The 22,838-nt window shown below is 43.6% G+C and overlaps 1 protein-coding gene across 2 annotated transcripts; it reads left to right on the forward strand.

The window, feature by feature from the left end:
• The first annotated feature begins 107 nt into the window (after positions 1–107).
• Positions 108–20,100, forward strand: LOC124041575. Of its 2 annotated transcripts, none has more exons than XM_046359305.1 (18): positions 108–452; positions 9,217–9,351; positions 9,450–9,578; positions 9,649–9,801; positions 9,892–10,080; positions 10,588–10,744; positions 11,460–11,567; positions 11,913–12,122; positions 13,583–13,726; positions 13,827–13,964; positions 14,159–14,371; positions 14,588–14,725; positions 15,908–16,120; positions 16,356–16,502; positions 18,333–18,549; positions 18,753–18,847; positions 18,996–19,133; positions 19,303–20,100. In XM_046359305.1, exons 1-18 carry the CDS (start codon positions 240–242, stop codon positions 19,392–19,394), a joined length of 2,829 nt encoding a protein of 942 aa, XP_046215261.1. In that variant the 5' UTR covers positions 108–239; the 3' UTR covers positions 19,395–20,100. The 2 variants fall into 2 exon arrangements, with proteins under 2 accessions (XP_046215261.1, XP_046215262.1); XM_046359306.1 differs by having other exon boundaries at positions 328–465.
• The last annotated feature ends 2,738 nt before the right edge of the window (positions 20,101–22,838 follow it).

The following is a 22,838-nucleotide window of genomic DNA, read 5'->3' on the forward strand; positions in this document are numbered from 1 at the left end:
AGGTGAGAGAACCTTCCCCAAAATACATGTACAGGAATCGATCTACGTACACGTTATGACGGTGGCGAGAACGCTGCTCATTGGTTGAACCGGGACCCTGTGCGCCTGACAGTTCCGCTGCAGACAGCCTGTCAAACCCAGCGCATAGGTAATGTAGGCTCACAGGTTACGGAACTGATCGAATCGGGCGGTACCGAAGGAATTATTATCCAGCACAACTATACAGCATTTGTTTCACCATGGACTCATTCAGACGGTTTCAGGATGACGACTATAAAAACTGGATTAAAACGACCATGGGTCTGAATTGTCTTAAAACGCGACTAGGAGGATTCCTGGAACACGAAACCGAAACGTACCACAATCAACTCCGAAACAAAGTGAACGCAAACAAAGGCGATCTATGTACAACACAATGTAACCTGAAGAAATGGATGCCCAGGGCAAAGCAGGTGATTAAAATATGTGAGTTAAAATGTAACTCGCATGATATCTGAGTTTCCGTCCCTAATATGTTCTGCCCATGCACGGATGTCATAGGCTACAACTGTTTTATGGAATGACTTTTGTGATTGTAATATAAAACAAACCGTTTGAATTCGAGAACCAAATTATTATTGCAAACCAAAAGAATCATATTGAGGGCAAAACATTAACCCAAAAGTATTGAGAGGAAAAATAATATTGCAAGAAAATATTTTTTTAAAGGCAAGAACAAGTGACTTGTAAATGAATGTATTTTTTTCTTCTTCAGTAAGCACGTTTCCATCCACAGTTTGTATGGAGTGAAGTCATACCGTATAAAATAAATCGCACAGTTGTGATAGAAACAGGAAGTTTCGGTACAATTTTATAAATGACGACAGAGAACGTGTTTGTTCGACATGGTGGGATCTCTGTTGGTAAAATGAAATGCGAGAAATGGCGGTGGAAACTCCTTTATGCGTAAATGTTGAAATAATAGCCATCCTACTGAAGTAAACGTGGAGTCACGTGATGATCTGTCGTGTGGTCCTTCCACTACGACTCGGGGAAACTACAGTTTATTAGGCTACAGATGAAAATGTAAATGATCTTCACAGGGTGGTGAAAGTGCTCGGTGATCGTGATGCGTATTTCAAATATATATCGAGGGTTCGATTCTGGTGACTTGACGATCGATGCTTGGACTGCCTTTTGACAAAAACATATTCTCGGGTTTATCCATAATAATCTCACTGATCAACCCATGACCCCTGATCCCTAACCCCCTGTAGACTAGTCTACCCGGGGTTGCCATGTCTGCGGCTTTCTGTAAATTGTTGTAACTTGTTGCTGCAGATTATCAGGCAGTGAGCAGATTGTTACTGAGTGAGTGGTGGGGATGGCTGGAAGGGTGTGTGTGTTATTTAGAGCACTGGTTGAGAGCGCTGCTGCTGAGTCATTGAGACGGCAGCACGCACACGTCGTGACAACTTTTTACCAGTTGTAGGTAGGCTATTTAGATTGTCATTATGGAGACACCCATTTACAACCCTTTCCCATAAAACCTATTAATGCGCTATAACTGCTATAACCCCGACAACGACTGGAATACGACTTTAGGCTCACTAAGTATGCTGTAGATAAATTCGCTCAGAGGTGGTTTAAAGTAAACTGCATTTGAAAGTCGAATTTTCTTATGGAAAACTATCAAGCAAAGGGTTTTACGCATGCTTAGTTCTTGGGTCTTGAGCACTTGAAATGGAATGTATAGATGCTTCTGTTACGGGAATAAGTCCACAATAAACCTGACATTAAATTTGAAGAATGATACATTTGCATTTGTTGGCCGTCATGTAGTCTATTAATTTCTATGCAATTGTAGGCTACTGTAGCTTACCTTTTGATACACTATACACGTAAAAGTATTTATAGTATATGGACACCCCTTCAAATGAGTGGATTTGGCTATTTCAGCCACACCCGTTGCTGACAGGTGTATAAAATCGAGCACACAGCCATGCAATCTCCATAGACAAACATTGGCAGTATAATGGCCTTACTGAAGAGCTCAGCGACTTCCAATGTGGCACTGTCATAGGATGCCACCTTTCCAACAAGTCAGTTCGTCACATTTTTGCCCAGCTAGAGCTCTCCCGGGCAACTGTAAGTGCTGTTATTGTGAAGTGGAAACATCTAGGAGCAACAACGGTGCTGGGAGCGCGTAGCACATAAAAATGGTCAGTCCTCAGTTGCAACACTTACTACAGAGTTCCAAACTGCCTCTGGAAACAACATCAGCACAATAACTGTTAGGCGGGAGCTTCATGAAGTGGGTTTCCATGGCTGAGCAGCCTCACACAAGCCTACGATCACCATGTGCAAGCTAAGCTTTTGGTGGAGTGGTGTAAAGCTCGCTGCCATTGGACTCAGGGGCAGTGGAAACGTGTTCTCTGGAGGGATGAATCATGCTTCACCATCTGGCAGTCCCACAAATGAATCAGGGTTTGGCGTAAGCCAGGAGAACCATACCTGTCTGACTGCATAGTGCCAACTGTAAAGTTTTGTGGATGAGGAATAATGTTGTGGGGCTGTTTTCATGGTTCGGGCTGAGCCTCTTAGTTCCAGTGAAGGGAAATCTTAACACTAAAGCATAAATTGACATTCTAGACGATTCTGTACTTCCAACTTTGTGGCAACAGTTTGGGGAAGGTCCTTTCCTGTTTCAGCATGACAATGCCCCTGTGCACAAAGCGAGGTCTATACTGAAATGGTTTGTCGATCTGTGTGGAAGAACTTGACTGGCCTTCAGAGCTCTAACCTCAACCCCATCGAACAACTTTGTGATAAATTGGAAAGCCGAATGCCAGCCAGGCCTAATCGCCCAACATCAGTGCCCGACCTCACACATGTTCTTGTGGCTGAATGGAAGCAAGTCTCCGCAGCAATGTTCCAACATCTAATGGAATGTATTTACGGAAGAGTGGAGGCTGTTATAGCAGCAATGGGGGCACAAACTCCATATTGATGCCCATGATTTTGGAATGAGATGTTCAACGCGATATCACTGAAGTCATTGCAAATCAATTTGTGCCACTTGTGTAGTCTACCTGGAGCTGACAAACAGATTTGAATAAATGGCCTATAACTTAATTTTTTATTGTAGCCTTGTGTTATTAGGCAATTATTAATGGCCGTGTTAGGATAATTTCTAATTGAATTATCCTATCAATTGTTATCATGGTGACAGCTCTATCGCAAATGTATCATTCTCCACATTTAATGTCAGTTTCATTGTGGATGTTGACCTATCAGGGCCTATAGGCCACCTGCATCTAGCTCAGCAAACCATGGCAAAGTTGAATTGCAATTATAAACACAGATTTTAGTCGGTAGCCTATGCCTATTGAAATAACGAGTCAATCTCACAAACAGGCCGTTTTATACATCTAACACAATGGCACAATTGCCAGAAAATAGCCTAGCATTCTTTTTTGAAGTTCGTTCAAGTGTTTCTTTTTTCAGAGATTTCGAGATCCTCTGTCCAACTTTCATCCCTCTAACTCTCCTTTAGGATTTATCAAGTTATGTGCAAAAGGGATTTAATTACAATTATAAACTGAATGCTGATTGGTTGAAAGCTGTGGTATATCAGACCGTGTACCACGGTATGACAAAAAAAATTACGCTGTTCTAAATATGTTTAACCAGTTTATAATAGCAATAAGGCACTTCAGGAGTTTGTGGTAAATGGCCATTATACTACGGTTAAGGGCTGTGTCCTAAGAACAGAAATATTGGCAATGTGCCTCACCTCCTCGGGCCTTATTGCTTAATCATAGCAGTCAAAACAAGTTAAATCAACATCCATTGATGGAAAATGATCTGGCAAATTTAATAAGGGTGAATTAGCCTTTCTCTTGCGACATATTCTTAAACTCACAATAGTTATTATTTTGATGGAAAACTGAAGTTTGCTTCTTAGCTTACATCGTTACAAATTCCGCAGATATTCCTTCTTAATTTGCTCTAACATGATAGAAAAAGGGTTTATTGGATAAATGTGGCAACTGTTCTTCTGCTGTGAAAAAAAGAAACATTTTTGGGGCTATTTGTCAGGCCTGGTAAGTGGGTTGAGGTTTCATTGGGATAGAAATTTGAACTTGACCTGGCAACCCTGAGCCTATCCTACTCATAGCCTAATCACCCTGTATCTGCCAGCTGTTGGCTAGAGCACATGTGCTAAAACCAGACTAGGCACATTTGCTATTTAATTTTTGTGAAGAACTATGGGTAGAGTAGAAAATACAATGGAAACACACTGAACTTTATATTTTTATTCAGTACATGAAAACTTGAGAGAAAAGGTTAGCCTCACCCAGTGATCCAGTTTGTTTACATCCAAGGCTATGTATACCTCGGTATGTTAGATATAGCTACCATGCAACCCAGATCATTTGCTAGATACTTGTTTGTTACTCTATAAAGTAGCTTGATTGCTAATTCCAGAATTCAGGGGATACAATACACATCTACATTATCTTCAGTCCCTAACTATGTTAGGTAGCTAACAGGTTAAGAAGCTAGCTAGCAAGTTGATTCACACATGACTTTTGTAGGTAGCTGCGGTGCAACGAGACCAAAGTCAAAACCAACTTTTTCTAAACACCTCAATCTACACGTATATGGCCAGTGACGATAGCTCCTTATGTACTTATCAAATTTGAAGAGCCATAGTAATAAACATAATTGTCACGTATACTCCCTCTCCGGCCTCTAGGTCATCAGGCTGCTGATTTATTCCGCACACCTGTCACCGTCGTCAAGCGCACCCGCGCCTCATGACACTCACCTGGACTCCATCACCTCCTTGATTAGCTTCCCTATATCTGTCACTCCCCTTGGTTCTCTCCTCGGGTGTTATCGACTCTGTTTTCACGTCGGCGTGTTTTGTGTTTCGCGGTTATTGTTTTGTTTACTTATTGAAACACACACTCCCTGTACTTGCTTCCCGACTCAGCGCACTCGTTACCATAATCTTTGAGTCAGTCCTTGGCGAGACAGTTGACAAAGCTGTTACTTGACTCAATACTGTTAAAGCTGCAAGACATAGGCATTACCACAGAGTTTAATTACAGTAGTTGATCAATCAGTCTGCACAATTAACCATCACAAATGATTTTATTAAGGACATACCCCTTACTGTACATTTAGACCTGTGATAGACACATTGTCCTTTGAAGAATGTTCAAGAAATGTACAATTTCCACAAAGTGTTCAACTCGTTTTCCTTGATAATGGTTTCCAACATATGATTGTCAGAACTTAACTAAAGAGCAAGAACATCTCTGCATTGTAATTGTATTTGCAGGATACCTTATTGAACATGTGGCTGGTCACAAATTGGTACTGTAAACTGGACTAAACACAGTTCAGCGATAAGTCTGCCCTACTCATTCTCGTCTGTACAGTTAGAAGTGTTTGTAGTATTTTTGGGAACGAAGTGATGTTCCTCTTCGGCTTCTCTCAGCTACGGAGGCAGATCATCAGCCAAACTAGCTGTGGAAAAGGAACAATTTAAACACTGCTGCCCTTCAGGGCTAGGAATGAGGAACATTGAACTCGTGCACACTTTTGTAGAAAGGGTGAAGAATCAGGACACAAGCGGACCCTCTCCCCTTAAGCCGAAGTGCGCATTCATACAATCTCCCTCTTGGCTGAAGCCCTTTACACTCGTACCCGTATACGGGTTGAAAATGGCAGATATGGACATTGATAAGCACGTAAATTGGAACGCAGTGGCTGTACAGTAACATGCTACACAAGACGTCAGAGCTCAAGGGCCTCCACTTCATAGCGCTGTATTGGGTTTTGACTGACGGCCGTTAAGAACTTGAGCAGCACGCACAGCCCCAAAAAAAGTTGCCCCATTCCTCCCGCTAATTGGCCAACTTTTGCAAATGATTTTGTGTGTCTGAGTGAGGGAAATGCCTTAAGTTACAAGGACTCTATGTATTTTGAAAGATGTGACGTTGAGTATTTATAATAAATACCACTTTGATGTCATACGAGCAAGTCAAACACCTGTGAATCCAAATGTACACTTCACATTTCCACATCATAAACCTCATGTCATATACAGTACAGTGTCAGTGTTTATCATCACTATGCTTGATGTACAGTTACAAGATGACATGACGTCATACCCTGGGGCTGTCCTGAACACAATGAGCCTATGCTTGATGTACAGTTACAAAATGACATGACGTCATACCCTGGGGCTGTCCTGAACACAATGAGCCTATGCTTGATGTACAGTTACAAGATGACATGACGTCATACCCTGGGGCTGTCCTGAACACAATCCTTGAACACAAATGAGCCTATGCTTGAACACTGTGTTGTGAAGTTACAAGATGAATGTACCCAGTGGACTTGATGTACAGTTACAAGATGACATCACCCTGGGGTGTCCACACAATGAGCCTATGCTTGATGTGTTGTGAAGAAAATGTACAGTGGACCACACATCAGAGTGCACTCATGACTTCATTCCATGCGCACCAAAATAACCATCTGCTTCTCTGAATTGCCTAGTGAAAGCCTAACACTGTAAGGCCTTTTTAGCAAGTCATGTTGGCAATAGAACCCCACATTTTCCAACAATATTCTTGTCATGTCACTGAATGTATTTAGAGTATTTTCAGACTTTGATACCAAAAAAAAGTACAGTAAGTGTAAAATGCACGTAAAGTCTTGGATTCAGTCTTGTCAGGTGAAGCGTCATGTCCTCACCTTTTAGTCTAATCATTACCCCATGATCTCCAAACGGTTCCCTTTGAATTGCTACCATGGTAATGCTTTTGCTTACCTTATTTCTCATGTAATAAACATTTAAATTTAGCCCTATCTATGTAGGCCAATTCCCATGAGTGTAAGGGTTAAAGGAATGAACTGGCGGTGTAAGGAATATGACGGAACTCCACTCAACCATGGTTGTAGCAATCCATTGCCTTAAATCCATGAAAGGGAATTAACAAGTAAATACCATTTGAAGAAGGGGGTTTAGGGCACCAAGTAATATTTCAGCCACGTCAGTGCCACTACAGCCCTTGCTCCCCATGGGAGAGCATCCTGACCTTGCAGCTTAGAAGGGCAGCTTGGTCAGCAGCATCTGGAAGACAGGAGGAGGCAGTCTGCTGGAGGAGCTGCTGGGTTTGCCTGCACACAGCAATGACTTTAGCCAGCTGAACCTCTCCCTTCTCATACTTTCCTAAGGGTTGGAACACAAAATGGATTAGATGGAAAGCACTAGGGGCAACAGTGGAGCGCATCTTTACTGAGTAGTGGGCACATGTGGTGGACGGGGATAGTGGATGGGTATAATTCCATGACTCTGGATCAGAAGATTGCTTGTTTGATCCCAGTGGTGGACACTGATTTTGTATTTTGTTTTACCCTATCCCATACCTTAACCATTCAGAGTCAGTACCTAAACTTAACTTGACGTTTAGAGAAATGGAATGCAGCTCAGTGTTCAACACCATAGTGCCCACAAAGCTCATCACTAAGCAAAGAACCCTGGGATGAAACACTGCCCCCAGGTGGTAAGGGTGGACAACACCTCTACCACGCTGATCCTGAACACGGCGCCCCTCAGGGGTGAATGCTTAGTCCCCTTTCTGAACTCCCTGTTCACTCACGACTGCATGACCAAGCACGACTCCAACACCATTATTTAGTTTGCTGACGGTGGTAGGATTGAACCCCCTCAGGAGACTGAAAAGATTTGGGGAAGGCCCAAAAAATGGTCAGACTCCAGTCACCCAAGTCATAGACTGCTGCTACTCACTGTTTATTATCTATACATAGTTACTTTACCCCTTCCTACATGTACAAATGACCTCGACTAACCTGTACCCCCGCACATTGACTCGGTACCAGTACCCCCTGTATATAGCCTCCACATTGACTCGGTACCAGTACCCCCTGTATATAGCCCCGTTATTGTTGTTTTGTGTTACTTATTTATACAATTGTTTTACTTTAGTTTATTTAGTACATTTTCTTAACCAACAATGCAGTTCGAGAAATAGAGTTAAGGGCTTGTAAGTAAACATTTCAAGGTAAGGTTGTATTCGCCGCATGTTACAAATAAAATGGGATTTGATTTGAATGATACGGAGGAGCAGGAGCAACTCGGGGTGTAAAAACAAATGTAATTAAAATAAATATACACTTTCAAATGGGACTTTTTGAGCAACTTGGATACATGTCTAATTCTGCACTGAGACATCGCTTATTGGGCAGACAGATAGACACACACACACACACACACACACACACACACACACACACACACACACACACACACACACACACACACACACACACACACACACACACACACACACACACACACACACACACACACACACACACACACACACACAGCCAGTGAGCCAGGCCACACAAAAAAAGAAACATGCTAAACAAAATTGTCTATAGTACAATCACACTGTAGTGAAAAGCTGCCCTTGCTCTCGGGAACCCAGGGCTATACAGCACTGGGGTTCATGAGAAGGGCTTGTAGTGCCTTTGTTCTTGACTAGCCACCTACCACTAGAATAACTTCAGAGTTACTTCAGTGCACCATATCTTGCTTGTTGGCTGGGATCGAAATGATATAACCATGCTAGCTAATTGTTTCAATACATCTTCTAAATGTAAAAGACACTTACCAAAGGGTGTTTCCCTATGTCTTCCTTGTTGTAAAGCTGACGTTATCTAGTTATACTAGTCAGGCCCATTGGGCTAACTAGCTAGCTAATAGCCACTGAGCCTTTAAAAAATAATTTTCTTTTAAATGAGGATGAACTGTCTCTCCAAAACCAGTTGACCAGTAGAGACTCATCATATACCTCCTCCCTCCCAAACCCCGCCTACCCGGAATGAACTTGCCAAAACTTTGCAAACCCAAAACAAGGCAGTGAAGCAAAGGGCCGGATAATGTAACCAAATAGAGTTTTAAAAAATGCAGTCAGAGGTGTTTAATCGCAATTGCGATTATATATATATTTTTTTAAAAAATTACAATTTGTTTTTACCTTTCAAAATGATTTTCTTGCATTACTATTTATATTGCTCTCAAAACTTTTGGGTTAATGTTTGCGTTCAATATTATTATTTGTTGTTTGCAATAAAAAAAAATTGTTCTCGAATTCAAAAGTAATTCTATGGTTGTTCCTGTGTAAGGTTCCTCAAGTGTGTGAAGTGTGCGAGCCATGGAGAGATGAGATCTGGGCCAACCATTCATTTAAAGGCGGACAGGTCTACTGGAGTAACTCCAAGCCGTACCTGTGGCCTACGAAAAAATGGGAGGTAGCCAAGGTAAAGTACCGACATCTGGACTAATGCTCTTCCTGTATTTATCATAAGTGTGTTACATCCTGCCTTGGTAGTTGGTATGTCATTGTGTGTGTCTTTAGGTCTACATGCCCCGTGGAAATATGGACCACACCACTGTGGACCAATTTGACATCTCGGCCTTCCTCAATCTCATGAGCCAATGCAGCTACTTTGCCAAGTTTGTGAAGTCCAAAACTCTTATCACACAGGTAAACTTTCTCACACTCACAAATGTGCACATTTACCTGTGTATACGTATGACAGTGTGTATGTGTGCAGGTGACCAACGTGAGGAACCAGGTGATGCACTCGGCTGACTTCCGGGTGGAGAAGGGGGAGTTAGAATCTTACCTAGGGCGAATCAAAGACCTGGGCCAGGCTCTGAAAACACACTACCCCAAATTCAGTGAGCTGACAGAGGAGATCGAACAGGTGTGTGTGTGTGTGTGTGTGCGTGTGCGTGTGCTATTAAGTCCATACCTCACTTTTACATTGGGAACCTGACCGGTATCTTTGTCCCAGCTCCAGAATACAGACTTCAGTTTTATCATGAGCTGTGTTGGGAAGAAGATTGCACTTGCAGCAGATAATAAGGTCCCAGAGAGCATGCTGAAACTCCAGAACTTTCTGAGTCTGGAACAACAGATACTGAAGGAAAAGTTGGAGTGTCTGTCCCAACGCTATGAAGAGGACAGAGAGACAGCCCTTACTGTAAGACACACACAAACACACACACACGTCATGTTATTCTATCCTCGTGGGGACCTACAATGTATTTCCATTCAAAATCCCCCCCCCCCTAACTTTAACCCGTAACCCTAAACCTAACTTATAACTCTAAACCTAACCCTAATTCTAACTCTAATTGTAACCCTAAGCTTAAAATAGCCTTTGTCCTCATGGGGACCTGGGAAATGTCCCCACGAGGGAGAATTGTTTTACTATCCTAGTGAGGACTTTTTGGAATTTTAGGTCCTCACAAGGATAGAAGAACCCAAACACACACACACACACACACACACACACACACACACACACACACACACACACACACACACACACACACACACACACACACACACACACACACACACACACACACACACACACACACACACACACACACACACACACACACACACACACACACACACACACACACACACACACAGTAAGGCACCTCAAATGTTTTTTGTGTGTGTGTGTGTGTATCCCCAGCTGGAGGAGTTGCAGTGTGTGAGGGTGTTTCTGGAGGGGAACAATGACCTGCAGGAGAGCCTGGCGCCACAGTGGGAGAGACTGACAGAGGTGCAGGAAAAAGTGGACACACTCACCGTCAGAGTGGACACACTGGAGAGGAACACACGCACACACGGTGAGTGAGGAAGAGGAACTTAGAGAGAGAGATGGATTCAACCCCACTCAGAGCATTTGTTTTCCAGAGAGAGAGAGCAGGGCTGTATTCATTAGTCAAATTCCATTGCAAATGTCTGTTGCAAAAAGATTTAACGTAAACCGTTTACACTAAGAAACAAACAAGCAAACAGAGTAAACGGAACCAAACGGGAAGGGACCTACCTTAATTTGTCCAAGAGAAACGCTCATTTTTCATTTGGTGTAAACTGTTTCCATTGCAAAAAGTTTTGTAACAGACTAAACGTTTTGCAACAGAATACAACTAATGAATACACCCCAGGTAGAGAGAGAGACCGAGAGAGAGAGATAGTAGAGAGACAGATAATGGAGTTACTGAGGAATCCAGCCCTACTCGGAGAGAGAGACTTGAGGGTTAAAATTACTTAAAAGATTCACATTTTTATTTAACCTTTATTTAACTAGGCAGTTAACAACAATTTTTTTTTACAATGACGGCCTTCCCCGGCCAAACCCTAACCCGACGGTTGTGATACAGCCTGGAATCGAACCAGGGTCTGTAGTGGCGCCTCTAGCACTGAGATGCAGTGCCTTAGACGACAAATTAATCTAGTGTACAACTTTAAGTGTTCACCACATTTACATAATTTCACACAGACAGACTTTACCATGAACAGAGGAAAAATATTGACCTATGGCAGCTGTGTGTTTTTCAGATCCTGAGTTCAGTACTGACATCCTCAAATATAAGAACCATCTGTATGAGGAGGCCAGGAGGCAAGGGTGGCCTGAGCCTGTCTTCTCAGAGATAAAGGAAGCCCTCGGTAGGTCAGAACCTTATCCCTAGCTTTGGGCCTGGAGTTCTTCCTTAACATGCCCAAAATGTCGCCCATAACGGTCATCCAGACTGTCCTGGCTACGTTACATGGTCAAGAAAAACTCCTGGCCCTTATCCAATTCTGTGGTGTAAAGAAGACGTCTTATGGTGGCTTATGCTGGGTTGTTTCATGATATTATATGTAATAGCTTTATAATATCAGGAAACAGCTCTATAAAAATGTGTTGATTGTATAAATAAATGATTTATTATTATGTGAAAACGTTGGAGATGCAGCTGTGTCTCTGTGGAGACTTGACCCTCTGGCTTCTCTCAAAATGGGTTTGTCCAGGTTACAGGGGTCGTGTGCGGGTGAGAGGTCAGACATTTGAAGGTGTTCAGGTGTGCCCAAAGTCGAAGACAGCACACCAGGAAGTGGCTAAACTGGCCCTGAGCCAGCTTGCCAAGGACAGTGCTAGCCTGAGTGAGCTAGCCAATGACACAGAGGAGGGAGAGGCATCCAGTAGCCAGACGGACCAACCACAAAGCCTCTCATGCACAGGTGCTGTATTCCTCAGCCAATCAAATGTATGGTATGAGTAAAAAATATTGTGTCAATAGTATCTGTTAAAACATAATATCACCATGTTTTGTTTCTCGAATGACCAATAGTCCTAAATTGGTATCAGTGTCTGATTGATTAACCTCTACCATGTAACTCTGTCTTTAGGCCCTGTGTTCTTTGGTAGTGTCACTGTGGTCCTTAAAACTGACATCACCTCTGGAGAGGGGCATTCTGGAATGACAGAGGCTGTTCAGTCTGCCTACAAGAAACTAGCTCTCCTGTTGGATCTACCAGAATCAGGTTAAAGACCCCTACAGTACAGTAATGTACATCTACCTTTACTGTTTTCACTTATGTCCATCAAAATGCTTGTGGCCATGGAAACTCTGCTCTTGTCCCTCAGCTTCCTCCTATAAGGATGTGGTCCTGGAGCACTGTCATACGCGGGATGTCCCACCCCCAGAGGAGGCTGTCCAATCTGATGCAGAGGAGAAGACCTACCAATGCACTCTTCGATTCACTGGACCAATCACCTTCTATGTCCCAGGTAACACCACATTCAGTAGGCCGTATGGATACTTTACAATGTTATGTTTCATGGTGTATTGAATGTAAATATATTGTGTGTATGTCAAATGTATATAGATATATACTGTAAGTATTATATAATGTTTAAAATATGTTTTCTGGTTCACTCCAGAGGGTTCCAGCAAAAAGAAACATGCATGTCAGCAGGCAGCTAATGTTGCCCTCCAGCGGCTGTCCGGAGTCCTCGGCAGTAAGGAAGTGGTGGGAGGGAACTACGTGAGCACCCTGAAAGAGCTGCTGGAGGCTCAGACCCCACAACTGGACAAGCCTGCGTATGATGTCACAGACAGAGGAAGGGGAGCGGGGGAGGTCACTGAGGGGGGAGGGGGAGTGGAGGAACGTGGAGGGGTGACAAGTGGGGAGGGGATAGGCAAGGAGGAGAAAGGAGTGGGGTCAATCGAAGGTGAGGGCTGCCCTCACCTCCCACCAGCTCCCATGATACATAGCGTGCAGCCCCCCGAGAGTCAGGTGGTCCCAGTGTCACGCATGGAAACCTTGGTTACTATGGACCCCATGGCTACCACAGTCACCATGGTTGCCATGCATACCGCAGCCCCCATAAATACCACAATTACCATGGAGACCCAGGGGGGAGGGGCCTCAGAGTCAGACCCCCACCAAGCCAAGCCCACCCTTCCAGAGGAGAGCAGCGTCACTTCAGGTACACAGAATCGCATTAAAACTCACAGCTTCATTGTCCAGTTCATATTAACAGACAACATTGTACCTAGAAGAAACAAGAACAAAAAATAAGACAACAGTCAACACTGTTAAAAGAACACACTTTAAAAGAAGTGTGAAATTGAAGTCAATGAAAACGAGAACATATGAAAAAGGTGAGGTCCTTTTATCTGTCCTCCATTTTTCAGATGGCCCGGGGTTCGTTATGTGTGTGGCGGTACGTGTGCAGAAGGACCTCGACCCACACGAGGCCTCCTCTCGAGAGGAGGCGCTACAGGCAGCCTACTGCAGTCTGCTCCAGGGCCTGTCCCTGGGGCCGCCGCCTACAGCAGGTACACTACACACTTTAGATATGGGGGGACAACTTCATCCTACTTAATTGGTTAGTGGGTGTTGTTGTGACTCAGCCTGAACTCAGTGCTGTCCTTGCAGGTGGTGAGAAGCAGAGTGTGCTGGAGTTCTTCAGACGGGCAAAGTGTGTTCCCCCAGTGGAGGACTGTGTAACAACGATGGAGGGAAAGCACAGATGCACTCTAAGAATCGTAGGCGAGCTCACCTTCCACAGCACAGGTAACTTTTTTTTTTATACACAAATGTCATCACAATGGCACATTTGATGAGAGGTAAACATTGGTTATAAAGGGTAATTGCAGTTTTTCCAGGACATGAAATGATCGATGTCTCACAATCACCTGTAACCCCCTCACCTCTCTCTCTCTCTCTCTCTCTCTCTCTCTCTCTCTCTCTCTCTCTCTCTCTCTAAGAGGCGGCCCCCAAAAAGCAGCAGGCAGAGCATTGTGCAGCTAAGGAGGCCCTGAGGCGTCTGAATGGGGTCCTGAGTGGGGTTTTGGGCGGAGACATCGGCAGAGCGGGTCCAAACTACAAGGGTAAACTCCAGGAGTTGCTGGCCAAGCATGGAGGAGGAGCCAAGCCAGAGTACAAAAATACTGAGGCTAACAAGATCAGAACAGGAGCCGGTTAGTCTGGACCTCTTTCTATCTCCCCATAGCTGCAGGTCAGGTGATGGGAAACTGCTGCTGCTGGCTCTGCTCTGGTCAGAGGCTAAAAACTAACACAGCACTTATTCCATTATTAATACATTATCTTCTCTCTGTATCTTTCTCTATGTCTATGTCTGTCGCGCTCTCTCTCTCTCCTGACTTCTATCTATCTCATGCTCTCTCTCCCCACAGCTGCAAGTCAGATGAGCGGGGAAACTGCTGCTGTTGGCACTACTCTACAAGGTGACAAGTTGTCAATTACCACGGAGACAACACCTGACGATTCCGGCCCGCCTCCGTCTAAGAGATCTGCAGGGGGAGAGATGGAAGGTGACTGTCCTCTCTTTGTTACTCTGCTCAAAGAACCGAAAAATGTCCTTTTTCAAGGAAAAGAATCAGAACCGGGAACGAAACTAGTCTATACTGTTCCGGAACAGAACCGTTATTTTAAAAGCAACCGTTTAATAGCGTTCTTTTATATTCCAGACCAAAAAATGTTCAGTCTCACAAAGAAAGCAACAAAGCACCTACGCAAAGCCCTCCCTCTGTCATTCAGAAACTTCTTCCAGTGTCTGCCTGCCAGCTGAACATCTTTGTGTGTGTGTGTGTGTGTGTGTGTGTGTGTGTGTGTGTGTGTGTGTGTGTGTGTGTGTGTGTGTGTGTGTGTGTGTGTGTGTGTGTGTGTGTGTGTGTGTGTGTGTGGGCTACCTGCCTTTCCCCCTCCGAAGAATAACTGTAGCCTACTGACGTTACAAGCATGATTCAGAAGATGGAGAGAGAGATTTTGAATTAGAGAAGAACAGATTAACTTCTTGGGGATACTATAGTTATCACATTTCACATTGTATTTATTAAGTACAAAAATACCTTATTTTTTACAATTCTGGTGACGGTCTGCACACACAAGCATGTCAGCTAGCTATCTCCGGTCCAACGTTAAAGCCAACTCTGAACTTAAAGGACATTCAAAGTACCTCCATAGAAGCCACTTCTCCGTAGGTGTAATACCACGGGCCTAATTCAGATAATGCATGTTATATCAAGATGCCCGGCGCTTCAAGGCAAGCTTCCTCCTCCACCCTCACCCGCTCTCTCCCCACTCGGAAAATGTCAATTGCATCTCACGGCCCTAGACTTGTCTTTCCATCACACACGTAAACAACTCACTGTACTATAGCTTGTCCGCCCCATAGCAAGCTGCTTTATCCGCACTGCATGATTGGTGAAGTCATTTAATGTCGAGCTAAATGTAAAAAAATGTAGATTTAAAAAGGAACGATATTAGCCAGTACTTTTTTGGGGTCCGAACCAGTTCAGAACTGTATTTATCTGGTCGGAAAAGTGGGACGGAACAAAAACAAAATGGTGGTTCAAAATGAAACGATTGGAAAATAACTTAGGTTCCTACCCCTGGACCTACCCTCTTTCTGAATGATTCTAAGCCTCAATATCAGTCAATTAGCAGTAACCTTTTACTCAGTACCTTTTACTTGGCGCGTGTGTGTGTTTCAGAAATCCGGCGGTGTCTGGCACTGTGGAGTCTGCAGCCCCCGTGTGTGGTGTGTGAGGATGTGTCTGTGGAGCAGTTGTGTAAGTGGATGGTGGAGGTCCGACTAGACCGCCATGCCTTCCGGAACCAGACCCTGTTCAGCTCTAAGAAAGAGGCTATCTGCTGGTCCTGCCACAGCCTGGGTACAGCAGGGGATATCTTCCAGCCTGGCACCGGTGAGCAATCAACCAGTCATTCAATCAATTAATCAGCCAGAGCTGAGCCACAGATCGTTATTTTAAAAAATATATGTTTCAAACACCACTCCTCAGTAAATGGTTACACTACATAATACCCATCTCACCATCCTCCTTATCTTCCTCCTCTCCCGTCTTCACACCCCTTCTCTCTCGCTCTCGCTCTTCCTCTCCTCCCGTCTCTCGCTCTCTCTCTCTCTCCTTCTCTCTGTAGACGAGAGTAAGTCCACAGAGGTGGTGAAGAAATTTTTCCTGCAGCGGTCGTTCCCGTGGCCTGTGGAGGAAGTAGCAGAACCAGAGAAGGGCAGGTTCTGCTGCAATCTCAAAGACATCACCTGTGTCTTCACTTACCGTGGAGAGGGTATATAAAGACCATTATTAGTTGGAATGAATTTATTTGTCATATACCGTGCATTCGGAAAGTATTCAGACCCCTTCCCTTTTTCAAACATTTTGTTACGTTACAGCCTTATTCTAAAAAGGATTCAATAAAATAAAATCCTCAATCTCCACACAATCCCCATAATGACGAAGCTGAAACAGGCTTTTAGAAATGTTTGCTAATTGAATTTAAAAATAAAAAACAGAAATACCTTATTTACATAAGTATTCAGACCCTTTGCTATGAGACTTTGAAATTGAGCTCAGGTGCATCCTGTTTCCATTGATCATCCTTGAGATGTTTCTACAAGTTGATTGTAGTCCACCTGTTGTAAATTCAATTGATGGGACATAATGTGGAACACCTGTCTATATAAGGTCCCACAGTTTTGCATGTCAGAGCGAAACCAGGTCATGAGGTCGAAGGAATTGTCCCTAGAGCTCAGAGACCGTATTGTGTCGAGGCACAGATCTGGGGAAGGGTACCAAAAAATTACTGCAGCATTAAAGGTCCCCAAGAACACAGTGGACTCCATCATTCTTAAATGGCAGAAGTTTGGAACCAACAAGACTCTTCCTAGAGCTGGCCGCCCAGCCAAACTGAGCAATCGGGGGAGAAGAGCCTTGGTCTATGAAGTGACCAAGAACCCAATGGTCACTCTGAAAGAGTTCCAGAGTTCCTCTGTGGAGATGGGAGAACCTTCCAGAAGGACAACCATCTCTGCAGCACCACCAATCAGACCTTTATGGTAGAGTTGCCAGATGGAAGCCACTCTTCAGTAAAAGGCACATGGCAGCCCGCTTGGAGTTTGCCAAAAGGCACCTAAAGGACACTCAGACCATGAGAAACAAGATTCTCTGGTCTGATGAAACCAAGATTGAAGACTTTGTCCTGAATGCCAAGCGTCATATCTGGAGGAAACCTGGTACCATCCCTTCGGTGAAGCATGGAGGTGGCAGCATCATGTCTGGAGGAAACCTGGCACCATCCCTTCGGTGAAGCATGGAGGTGGCAGCATCATGTCTGGAGGAAACCTGGCACCATCCCTTCGGTGAAGCATGGAGGTGGCAGCATCATGCTGTGGGGATGTTTTTCAGCGGCAGGGACTGGGAGACTAGTCAGGATCGAGGGAAAGATAAACGGAGTAAAGTACAGAGAGCTCCTTGAAAACCTTCTCCAGAGTGCTCAGGACATCAGACCGAGGCGAAGGTTCCCCTTCCAACAGGACAATGACCCTAAGCAGACAGCCAAGACAACACAGGAGTGGCTTCTGTACAAGTCTCTGTATGTCCTTAAGTGGCCCAGCCAGAGCCTGGACTTGAACCCGATCAAACATCTCTGGAGAAACGTGAAAATAGCTGTGCAGTGACGCTCCCCATCCAACCTGACAGTGATTGAGACGATCTGTGGAGAATAATGGGGATAATGTGTAGGATAATGTTAGTAAATGAATGCACTGTATGAGAGCGTAGTGCAGGATAATGTTAGTAAATGAATGCACTGTATGAGAGCGTAGTGCAGGATAATGTTAGTAAATGAATGCACTGTATGAGAGCGTAGTGCAGGATAATGTTAGTAAATGAATGCACTGTATGAGAGCGTAGTGCAGGATAATGTTAGTAAATGAATGCACTGTATGAGAGCGTAGTGCAGGATAATGTTAGTAAATGAATGCACTGTATGAGAGCGTAGTGCAGGATAATGTTAGTAAATGAATGCACTGTATGAGAGCGTAGTGCAGGATAATGTTAGTAAATGAATATACTGAGTGAACTGTATCACATTGCTAAAGGCAGATTTGATTGACAGGTTCCAGTGAGGCTGCAGCATGTCAGTCGGCCTACCAGAGGGCGCTGTCTCGTCTTGCTCCTTTCATTGGCTACTGTGCTCCTGTGGCCCCACCCAGCAGCACTGAGGATGCGAAGCAAAAGCTCAGCACTCTGTTGGAGGGGACAGCCCTTACATCTGTGAACTCCGCCCTTTCAGAAACTCAGTACAGAATCTCCGCCCAGCTTAGGTTCTTGGGGTAAAGACTGATAACAATCTATATAACTTTCATTTCTAAATATCAATACATTTGAATAGCCCCTTTAGTGTTTTTTTTTATATGTTGAAAATGTGTATTTTGAGTGAATTCTCTCTTTACCACACAATTATATAATGGACTTGTTTGTAGTGAGTAGGAGTAACTGCCTGATGGTGGTGCATGATTGTGATCGCGATTGGCAGGTACAGCATGGAGACTGAAGGACAGGACAGTAAGAAAGCTACCAGAGCCCAACTCAGCCAGCGCTTACTGGGCCTACTTGGGGAGGATGAGATGGGTCAGTACCACACACACACACACACACACACACACACACACACACACACACACACACACACACACACACACACACACACACACACACACACACACACACACACACACACACACACACACACACATTGATATTGTGAATCCCTCCACAGACTCCACAGCCTCGGCGAGGAACGTTCTAGATGAGTGGTTTGTGAAGAAAGGTCTGGAGAAACCTGTATTTGAGTACACTAATGACAAGTTTGGGACAAAAGTCACCTTCTCTGCCCCTCTCATCTGCTCCTACAAAGGTAGGCTTCTGACACACTCACACATTTATGTTTCAGTGATTTAGATGCTCTTATCCAGAGGGACTTACAGTAGTAAATGCATATATTTTCATACTGGTCCCCTGTAGGGGACACACACTCTCGCTCTCAGGCTATTTTCTGATTGGCTTTTCTCTCTGTCCTTCTGAAGAGTGGCAAGCCAGCCGGGAGAAAGCTAAGAAGAAATTAATCGATGAACTGCAGAGGCGGGTCAAATACTTTTGTGAAGGAAGCACCAACTGAGGGCCCACTGACCAATCATAAAAGATAGTTTTACTTCCCCTTGGCTCCTGCATGAAACGACAAAATGTCCTCTATTTCCCAGTCTGGATCTCTCTCTTCCAAGTTTTCCCTCTTTTCATCAGTCTTGTGGTGTTGGTGACAGATGTGTCTGTCTGTAATAGTATGGCTTTAATACTATATATAATTCACTCTTTGCATGCACTGTTTTTACCACCAGGTCCTGATATGAAATGATCCTACATTTAGCAGCTCTTTTATTTTTTTTACTCCGTCTAGTAACATAATGAATGTACTTCTGTGCATCCCAGATGTATTACATTTTAATCTGTAACAATTACCGAAGTATTTTAACACGAAATGAAAATGCTCCTCTCTGATAATAAGAAATACCATCCACTACTTTGAATGATGTACTTGTCTGTCTCACCTGTCTCTGAAATGACTGGTCTTACTGGTGTGAACAGGGGTTAATGGGAAACACTGGTGTAACCGTTCCGCTGTCAACTGGCCAAAGTATTTTGTATGGTTGGCTGAGTGTAAGTAATGTCGGGCGAATTGTGTGGAATCCTGGAGTGGGTTGGTTGAAACATTATACACCACTATGCTGAGGTTTCAGCCCCAATATAAGAACTCTAATGTCGTTGGTCTTAACATCTTATGAAGAGAGTCTGACGACTAGTCAATAAACATATTTTTTTAAATGGCATCACTTCATCTTCATTACCTTTCCGTCTTAACTTTACATTTGCCTCAATCATTTTTTGACTAATGTTAAAAGCCATGATGGTCGACGCTTTCAGCAGAAACGGACATTTAATACTTCACCCAGTGGGCACCAGAGCTCCTCTTAACCACACTACCACAGGAAACATAGGTGTGCGTGTTGAATGAGGGTATAGAGCCAGAAACCACTTCCAAACACATTGCATGGCCAAGACAGTCTCTCCGTACCACATCCTGAAATAAATAACTCAACTCTTTGCAGCAAGAGTTGTTTCGGTCGTTCTATCCCTGTAGCTCTGGTACCTGTATATTGGTGCTTGATCAACCACGTCCCAATTTAGACACTCCTAGACAGGAGGCCAGTGGAGTCAGGTGCCAGGAATACCGTTCTGCTATTTATTGTTATTTCTGCACCAGCACCTAATAATGTGACTGTCTGTGAACATATTATTACACACCATCTGATGCCAGGCAGGCGGCGCTACTGCACTCTGACCTGGGTGTGTTGACATCCTGTTCACGCTGACAGTCCGTTTCCCATGAGATGCAGGCAGTTAAGGCACACAGAGAGAGGGAAGGGTGTGTGTGTGTGGGGGATGAAGTGAAGTGGATATATATTATGTGTCTGGTGGTAGATGGAGAGGGAGACCATAGGACCGTGGCTATATTCTCATACCAAGGTTGAGAGAATTAAGTCAAATAACAACATGGATCTTAAATATTCCTAAAAGGAAACTCCACTTTTTTATAAATACTCACCTGGCTGTAATGGTCCTAGGTGTGTGTACTACGAGATAGCCACTTTAGGCTCTTGAGACCTCTAAATTTGACACATCCTCCACCACCCCTAAACAGATGCTTGAAATGCGGTAGGCCCATCTCTCGCGTAGCATCTGAATGCGTTAGATCTGTTTCTCTTTCCAAAACCACTTGTGTGTCTCTCTTTGGTCAGCCGCTGCTATGTCCCAAGCCTATAGCGCACTGAGCACCTCGCTCCGCTGTCTGACCCGCTGCGAAGTCTCTCTTTATATACAGGGAATAATTATGCTGTTATGACAGGGTGAAACTCGTGGTTTAATACGTAAAAAGCTTCCAAACAATCATTTGAAATAACCTAATGTGGGGTAAGTAAATAAAACTAAGCCATATTTTTGGTCATTGTTCAGTGGCGACTGATAGAGGAAAATATAGTTTAGATGATCAATTATGTATACATTAATGATTAGAACCATTTATGCTAATGCTATTATGTTATGATTTGAAAAGTATGGGTTTTTAGTAAAACTGTTACTGAAAATGTAAGCAGAAATTAATTGTGTCTGTGTCTCCTGGGAAAGTTTAAGAAGGAGGTATAAGATAGTTTATCAAACAGATAAGAATGTTTTGGTTGGATTCCATTAGTGGAGAGAAGTATATCCTTTAGGCAGGTTGGAATGTAGTTTATGAGGGGAGTGAAACTATCTCCAGGACCGAATACTACGCCATTGTAAGGCTGGGAGAGGGGGTGTAACTGATGACGTCATTTTATGTCTTCTTTCTTTAAAATGTAATGTTCTTTGTATTTTGGGTCAGTACTCATCAAGAATAAATGCTGAACTTGTTTTTAAGACTGGTCTCTTGCTAATTCATGCAAATGATAAACTTACAACTTATCATGAATTAGAAATGAGTGCGAATTGAATTGATTTTGGCAATAAAACATAAAGGGATTAAGAATTCCTCTATCAGCGACCCGTCATCCAGGGTAGTTAATTAAGCTGCATACAAACATGGTCTCTTTTGTTTTCTTGAGTGAGGCAGCTCCAAGATGCAGGTGTTTCAGCCTAGCTCAGTGCTTTCTGCGATGGTTGGGCAAGGCAAGCCAGCAGAAAACACGTAGCGTTGCGCCGTGATTGGCTCAGTGTTCTGTCACTTATGGGGACACTAGGTCACCGCCAAGTCTAAGGGTAGAGCTCTAAAATTCTAGCCCCTTGGGTGCTGCCATAGAATTACATTAGAAGTGCCCATCCAAGAAGGCTCAAGGTCATTGGTCACAGATAAAATGATGTCAAATCACGTTATCTCCACAGTATCTAAAAAGCTTGGACACACCTATTCATTCAAGGGTTTTAATTTATTTGTACTATTTTCTATATTGTAGAATAATAGTGAAGACATCAAAACTATGAAATAACACATATGGAATCATGTAGTAACCACAAAAAGTGTTAAACAAATCAAAATATTTTATACCTGAGATTCTTCAAAGTAGCCACCCTTTGCCTTGATGGCAGCTTTGCACACTCTTGGCCTGGTCTATACTCATCTCACTACAATACTCTAAGACGTATTGCAGTGAGATGAGTAGTAATACCTCATTAGAACTAAAAAGCACTTTCAGAATGAGTGGATAGTGTTTTCAACATTTGAGTGTGTTTTAATGTCACCCAGTTTGCCTCACCTTTTTGATTTACATGACCCTACTGAAACCGAGTGTAAACTCTTCCTCTCTCTGGTTCAGGAGGACACTGTACGTCCACCGCTTCAGAATGAATCTGAAGGATGGAGGCTTCAGGTGAGTCACTCTGTAATATTCTGAGAACATGAATCAATAGGATTTCAAAAGTATTCATTTAAAAACATGGAAAATAAACTCTTACTCCTCCCTACACACATGCGCCATTACCTCCCATGTTATAGCAGTCCGTGTAAGGCCTTGGATGTCAGTGTTATGAGCTGTGC

The sequence above is a fragment of the Oncorhynchus gorbuscha genome, linkage group LG08 (genome assembly GCF_021184085.1).
Source record: "Oncorhynchus gorbuscha isolate QuinsamMale2020 ecotype Even-year linkage group LG08, OgorEven_v1.0, whole genome shotgun sequence".
NCBI classification, from domain to species: domain Eukaryota; kingdom Metazoa; phylum Chordata; class Actinopteri; order Salmoniformes; family Salmonidae; genus Oncorhynchus; species Oncorhynchus gorbuscha.

Coding starts and splice junctions, on each gene's coding strand:
- LOC124041575 (XM_046359305.1), top strand. CDS start 240: ATGGACTCATTCAGACGGTTTCAGGATGACGACTATAAAAACTGGATT. Junction 14,726..15,907: donor TGCAGGGGGAGAGATGGAAG/GTGACTGTCCTC, acceptor TGTGTGTTTCAG/AAATCCGGCGGTGTCTGGCA. Junction 19,134..19,302: donor TCTCATCTGCTCCTACAAAG/GTAGGCTTCTGA, acceptor GTCCTTCTGAAG/AGTGGCAAGCCAGCCGGGAG.